Below are 7,284 nucleotides of genomic sequence, written 5' to 3'. Positions count from 1 at the left end.
CGGGCTGTCGGGCGACGGGCCTTGGGCCTGGAGCCGGGCTGCAGCCTGGGTCTCGGGCGGCGCCGGGGCCATGGTCCCCGCCCGGAGTCCGCGCTCGAGTCAGGGCTAGAATCTCCACCGTACTTGAGCCGCCGCATTATGTAACAGATAGGCCCGATTTGTTTTGCCAAGACAGGAAACTCCCTGTGAATAGGGACGCGCTCCGAAGACTTGCGGAGGAGGGGGCGGCCCTGTGTGGCTGTGGCGCCCGCGCCGGGCCTCAGCTTGGCCTGGGAGCACGCCGGTTGCACGGCCAGTCTCCCAGGATCTGTGCAGGGAGTCGCCTTGAAATGGACGTGTACCCCAGCTTCCTGGGCCATTTTAAAAAGAAGTGACATTAATGAGGTCTAATGCAACTCCTGTCAGTGTACGGTTGAGTTCTAACAAATTTATGTACACCCAGGACACCTCTCCCCAAGTGGAGAACGTTCCCATCACCCCAGAAAACTCACCCTTGCCTGGGAAAGTTTTTAAGTGTCTGTCATCGGGTAATTCTGTATAGTATAGAGAAATAGGGTATTATGTGTTTACCTGGCCTAGCACCTGCTCTTCCCAGCACTGCCCTGAGTGCTTTATGTTAAGTCGTTTGATCTTCACACAACTCTGAGAGGTGTATACTATTCCTGTGTGCTTTATAAGGCTGGGGAGTTTAAATGGCTTCTCCAAAGCCAGGCAGGAAATGAACTGATTTGAGAATATAAGCTGGTCTTTAGGGAGGTGTCTTCCCCTCTTTTGGCCCACAAAGCTTTTCCGAACGTATTTACCAAAATTATTTCGTGAGAAGCATACACATTGTCTTTGTCTATCCCTCTCCGTAGAAGGGTCAAGTATGGGTGTGGACAGAGTTGAAGGGCCAAATACAGAGCCGGTAGGGACATGATGAAGCAGATGAGGCTGTTGGTCACTGTGCTGGTGCTTCTAGATACCCTCTTTCCCCCTGGTTATAGTTACATTTTCAAATTATAGAGCTTCTATGACCATCGAGTATTTGGTTAAATTCTTCCCCTTGTAGAAAGTGTTAAAGAGCTTCAGTGGTCACTTTGAGAGTGTGAGCTTTGAAGGGCTAGTTATAGTTAGAGCTACTTGGTACTTTGCTGTAGAGGGGAAAATTGCATGTTTGTTTTTAATCTGGTGAGTAACCAACTGTTGCTTCTGCCCCACCTCAGTAATGACCTGTGAAGCTGTCTCTGGATGCACTTGGGTCCTTTCTCTGTAGGCTGACACCCTGGGGCTGCACCCTTCTCACCTTAGAAGTAATTGCAGGGTCTATTGCTAGAGGCACAGGGACTGCTGGTTGATGGCTTTGCTAACTTCATGGGGATCCAGGGTTAGTGGGTGCCTGGCGACCCCTGAGATGCAGGTGAGTTGGGGTTTGGCTGACCACGTTTTCTTCCATGTACCATAGGGAATTGCTATCTAATTTCAACATAAAATGTAGATTTCTATTGATACAGAAAAAGAAAACTATAATCCACAGGGACTGTCTTAAAAAAATACATTTAGGAAAAACATGCACTTAGGATTTGTTGGGATTTTCTTTTGGGATTTAATGAGTGAGGCCTACTCTTTGAGTGCTCTTCCTGAAGACCAGTAGATCAGTGTGAGGCTACGATTTAAGTTCCTGCAGGTGCCCCCACTCACCCCAGGACCTGATGCCAGCTTCCCTGACATGGCAGGACCAGATGCAGAGTAGGCCTTGGGCTTCAACTTGGAATATTTGTTTTGTGAGCAATCTCCTAAAAATCATTTTGCTTTCTGTTAGTAAAATGTGGTTTTAGGGGTAGGAGTCTGAGCAGGTCCCCAGTGCTGCTGCCCCTGCAGGTGGTGGTCTTTACAGAAGATGCCCACACACCAGGCCACACCAGGGAACACTGAAAACAGACTTAGTGGCGTTCTGATGGCAGAGGTCTCTGCCACGAGGAGGTGAGTGTACAGGTGTCAGTTCACTGGTTTTGTCCACTTCTGAAAAGAGTAAATTCTCAAGTGTTTGTGGCCAAGTTTTCAGGCACCTGAGCTGGCACTTGCAGCCTTTCTGGTGGGGGGCTTTGCGGGTCGCACGGGGCTCTTGAGGGATTGATCATCACTATGAAGCGAGAGCAGAGCAGCTTGTCCAAGTGTACTGGGAAGAGAGCAGAGATGCCCACTGGTGTATTGTACATATCTGGGTTCACTCAAAAAGGAGGAGGATTTGGCCAGCACAGTGATCAAGCCAAGACCGAGAACGGCTCTGAGGGGGAGAGGCAGGCTATTTTGGTCTATGGGAGTTTCCCTGATTGTCTCTGCTAATACTCTACAAAAGCGGGGTTGGACCCTCCCAGGAGTGAAGACTGTCCCTCCAGTTCAGTGCAGGGCTGCCCTCTTGGTCCTTTGTGCCTTGGTGTGCATGTGGAGGATGTGTTCATAGAGAGGGTGGACAGGCCGTGGTCTCTCTTATCTCCTTATGTTGTAGGACCTTGGAAGTTGCTGGCTCCTAGCAAGAATGCTACAAGGACTGTGGTGCACCTGGGCTTATGAAGTCACTCTCCTGGGAGCAGTGGGAAAGGGAAAGAGTGGTTTAGGAGAGCATCTGATAGGACCAAGTAGCTACTGAATGTGTCTGCCCTGTGGATACAGACTCTGCCTGCTGGGGTCCAGCCCTGTGTGTGGATTTCTTGGGTGACTGCCCGCATGCCAGGAAAGTCCTTTGGTCATGGGTTCAGGGCCAGGACCCCTACTTTGGAGGGGTTCCTGTCATCTCCACAGTCTGTGGGTGTGGTCTGAAAGACGACTGAGCTGTGGGAATCCTAGCTCTGTGAAAGGACTAGGTGCTCAGCAGGGGTCTGGAGGGTACTCCTCCACACTGCCTCCCCTCCTGGTGCCTTTGCTCTCTCCTTTGCTCCTAGGGAGTCACTGTGAGACCTGGCGAGGATGGGCTGTTGGAAGGTTGTGGATATGATCCTGAATCCAGGGATGAGTGGTATTTGAAACTTCAAAAATATTTTAGCTGTGAGTTTCATTTTGCTAGAGTGATGACTTGGTTAGCTAGTTCTACCCAAGTGTACTTTTGGGATTTTCAGAAGCCTTTTGTCAACCTGCATAGAATTAACTTTATCTTTGATTTTATTGTAGGTAATCATTACCAAATGAGGAGGAAAGGACGATGTCATCGAGGCTCTGCAGCGAGGCATCCTTCCTCCCCGTGCAGTGTTAAACACTCTCCGACTCGAGAAACGTTAACGTACGCACAAGCTCAGAGGATGGTTGAGATAGAAATTGAAGGGCGCTTGCATAGGATCAGTATTTTTGATCCCCTGGAGATCATATTAGAAGATGACCTCACTGCTCAAGAAATGAGTGAATGCAACAGCAATAAGGAAAACAGTGAGAGGCCACCCGTTTGCTTAAGAACTAAGCGTCACAAAAACAACAGAGTTAAAAAGAAAAATGAAGCCCTTCCCAGCGTCCATGGCACACCAGCCTCGGCCAGTGCCCTTCCTGAGCCCAAGGTGCGGATTGTGGAGTACAGCCCTCCATCTGCTCCCAGGAGGCCACCCGTGTACTACAAGTTCATTGAGAAGTCAGCTGAGGAACTGGACAATGAGGTGGAGTATGACATGGATGAGGAGGACTATGCTTGGCTGGAGATCATCAACGAGAAGCGCAAGGGTGACTGTGTCTCTGCCGTGTCGCAGAGTATGTTTGAGTTCTTGATGGACCGCTTTGAGAAGGAGTCATACTGCGAGAACCAGAAGCAGGGTGAGCAGCAGTCTTTGATCGATGAGGATGCTGTGTGCTGCATCTGCATGGATGGAGAGTGTCAGAACAGCAATGTAATCCTCTTCTGTGACATGTGTAACCTGGCCGTGCACCAGGAGTGCTACGGAGTGCCCTATATCCCTGAGGGCCAGTGGCTTTGCCGCCACTGCCTACAGTCCCGGGCCCGGCCTGCTGACTGTGTGCTGTGTCCCAACAAGGGTGGTGCCTTCAAAAAGACGGATGATGACCGCTGGGGTCATGTGGTATGCGCCTTGTGGATCCCAGAGGTTGGCTTTGCCAACACGGTGTTCATTGAACCCATTGATGGTGTGAGGAACATCCCCCCAGCCCGGTGGAAACTGACATGCTACCTCTGTAAGCAGAAGGGCGTGGGCGCCTGCATCCAGTGCCACAAAGCAAACTGCTACACAGCATTCCACGTGACGTGTGCCCAGAAGGCTGGCCTGTACATGAAAATGGAGCCTGTGAAGGAACTGACTGGCGGTAGCACCACCTTCTCCGTCAGAAAGACCGCTTACTGTGATGTCCATACGCCTCCAGGCTGCACCCGGAGGCCGTTGAACATTTACGGGGATGTTGAAATGAAAAACGGTGTCTGTCGAAAAGAGAGCTCGGTCAAAACAGTCAGGTCCACATCCAAGGTCAGGAAGAAAGCAAAAAAGGCTAAAAAAGCACTGGCTGAGCCTTGTGCTGTCCTGCCGACTGTGTGTGCTCCTTATATTCCCCCTCAGAGGTAAGCGCATCCAAGCATTGGGTTGAGAATGAGCCTCAAGTGAGAGACACAGGGAGGACTCAGGCACAGGCCTGCAGGGAGCCATGCTGGGTTGTCATTGCATTTCCTGTTTATGCAGCATCCTAATATTCATGTAAAATGTGATTTTGTTCATTTACCACATCTTTTAGGGGTTTAGATTTTGTAAAATATTTTAGTCTACAGACTTGGAACAGTTCATAGTTAGTGCCTGCGTCAGTCTCCCAGAGTGAACCATACCCTGTCATAGCAACTGCATCCACACTAGCATTCACCTAACCAGAGTCTCCAGGTCTCATCGTATCCCAGGTTGTGTTACCATCTTCAACATAATAAAATGCTGTTCCTTACTCTGGTCATGTCCCTGCCCTCCAACTTTGGAACCTCGTAGGGTTAAAAATACATTTTTGGAAAAGTGAAGCTGTGTGGCTCAGAAAGGCAGATGTTGAAGTGAAGTTAGAATGCTGTGAGAGCTGCCAGGAGGTGGGTGGACCTCCTTTATACTTTGCTGCAACCTTTTTCATTTTTTTGACAATGTCTTTAGTAGTGTGAACATTGCCTGGTCTATATACGGCCCTTTGGTCGGGAGCCTCTGACCTAGGGAGTGGTGGGAGTTGGGGCACTTGCTGCGGACAGGCCTCACCTCACTCCTGCATGTGATCCAGGGACCATCATTACTCATCCGACTTGGGTCTGTTCCTATCCTTTAGGTCCTCTTGTTGACCTTTCCTCTTAACCACTGACTTACTCCTTTTGTTATCTTTTTTATTTTTAAAATATTTTTTATTTTAAATATGTGGGGTACAATTCAGGGTTGGGTATACAAATGATCATTATGCAGGTAAGCTTGTTGATGCGGTGTGCCTCCCCTCCCTGGCAGCTTCCCACTACTACCCATCCCGCCCCCGCCCTCCCCTTGCAGTTTCCCACTATCCTTTTGTTATCGTTAAAAATACTCTTTGCCATGTTAAGAATTTGAGGTAAGTGACTTGGTGAACTTTCACACCAGGGCTTGTGAGTGCTGAGTAAATAGACACTCCTTTTCCAGGTTAACCAGCTCTTCTTCTGCCCACTCAGATACTTCCTTGATCTTTGAGGAAGTGACACACTTTATACATAGGATGTGGGACTTAAAACAGTTTGGTCAAGTAAGTAAAGCCTCGAGATGACGAGGTAAGGATGAAAATGGATGTCTGCTCCTAGGAGCAGTTTGTGTGGTATCCATTGTTATAGGGACTGTTTAATAATTTGGAAGTGATTCATCTTTTAATAAAATCATACTTATGAATTGAGTGGATTCTAGACTTACCGGGTATTTTTACTATTAAAGAGTAAAAATTGTCTTCATATTGAATATTAACCTTTTGTATTATTTCCCTGTATGGACATTCCTTGACTTAAAGATGGAGTTACATCTCGATAAGCCCATTTTTTATTTCTTTTTTTTGTTTTTGTTTTTTTTGAGTCAGAGTCTCATTCTGTCACCTAGGCTGGAGTGCAGTGGCATGCTCACGGCCACTGCAGCCTTGAGCTGCTGTGCTCAGGCAATCCTTCTGCCTCAGCCTTCCAAGTAGCTGGAATTATAGGCGTGTGTCACCATGCCCGGCTAATTTTTTGATTTATTGTAGAGATGAGGTCTTGCCAAGTTGCCCAGGCTGGTCCCAAACCCTTGAGTTCAGGCAATCCATTTTTTCTTTTTAAGGCATAGTCTTGCTCTATCAACTGAAGCTGATGTGTATCATAGCTCACTGCAACCTTGTATACCCTGCCTCAGCCTCCCAGGTAGCTGGGACAACAGGTAGGTACCACCATGTCCAGCTAATTTTATTTTATTTTTTTAGAGATGAGATCTTGCTGTGTTGCCCAGGCTGGTCTCGAACTCTTGGCTTTGAGTGATCCTTTCGCCTTGGCCTTCCAAAGTGCTGAGATTACAGCGTGAGCCATCACACCTGGCCCCATTTTGGTATAAATTTTATTTTTTTTTAGAGCCAGGGTCTTGCTGTGTTGCCCAGACTGACTCAAACTCCTGGGCTCAAGTGATCCTCCTCAGCTTTCCTAGTAACTGGGACTATAGGCCTGGGCCACCATGCCCAGCTTTGAAAATGCATGGAATGCATTTAACCTGCCTAGCATTATAGCTTAGTCTAGCCTACCTTGAACATGCTCAGAACTCTTACATTTGCTTACAGTTGGGCAGAATCATCTAACCCAAAGCCTATTTTATAATAGAGTATTGACTGTCTCTTGTAACTTCCTGAATACTTTACTGAAAGTGAAAAACAATGGTTGCATGGGTTCTCGAAGTACAGTTTCTATTGATTGTGCATCATTTTCATACTATCATAAAGTTGAATAGAAAACATTAAGTTGAACCATTGTGAGGTGAGGACTGTCTATATGTTTGTGATTTGAAATAATTCATACTTACCAATGTGTGATTAGATGGTAGAGTTGGGTTTTAATGTGTCACATGTTCATGGCACTAGCCACGTTTTGAGAGTGTGGTAAAGTTCACTTAGAAGATGGTTTTACCCCGAGAGGAGTGAGCACTGACTTTGTATTAAAAATTAGAAGTTTGGCTGGGCTCAGTGGCTCAGCCTGTAATCCTGCGCCTTTGGGAGGCTGAGGTGAGTGGATTGCCTGAGCCTGCGGGTTCGAGAACCACCTGGACAGCGAGACCTCATCTCTACAATAAATCAAAAAATCAGCCGGGCGTGGTAGCGCATGCCTGTAATTCC

The 7,284-nt window shown here is 47.8% G+C and overlaps 1 protein-coding gene across 1 annotated transcript in view; it reads left to right on the top strand.

Moving 5' to 3' along the window:
• The first annotated feature begins 2,971 nt into the window (after nt 1-2,971).
• BRD1 (bromodomain containing 1) overlaps nt 2,972-7,284 on the top strand; it is a 56,134-nt gene continuing 51,821 nt past the window's right edge. Inside the window, exons 1-2 of the mRNA XM_021710081.1 lie at nt 2,972-3,024; nt 3,148-4,528. Of these exons, the coding sequence (XP_021565756.1) occupies nt 3,162-4,528 (1,367 nt within the window). The 5' untranslated portion in view covers nt 2,972-3,024; nt 3,148-3,161. The remainder of the gene's footprint in view (nt 3,025-3,147; nt 4,529-7,284) is intronic.

Source organism: Carlito syrichta, unplaced genomic scaffold (genome assembly GCF_000164805.1).
Source record: "Carlito syrichta isolate Samal-C Ts95f unplaced genomic scaffold, Tarsius_syrichta-2.0.1 Scaffold288020, whole genome shotgun sequence".
NCBI lineage: Eukaryota > Metazoa > Chordata > Mammalia > Primates > Tarsiidae > Carlito > Carlito syrichta.
Note: the sequence above shows the minus strand (reverse complement) of the source record. Positions and strands in the feature narration are given on the sequence as shown.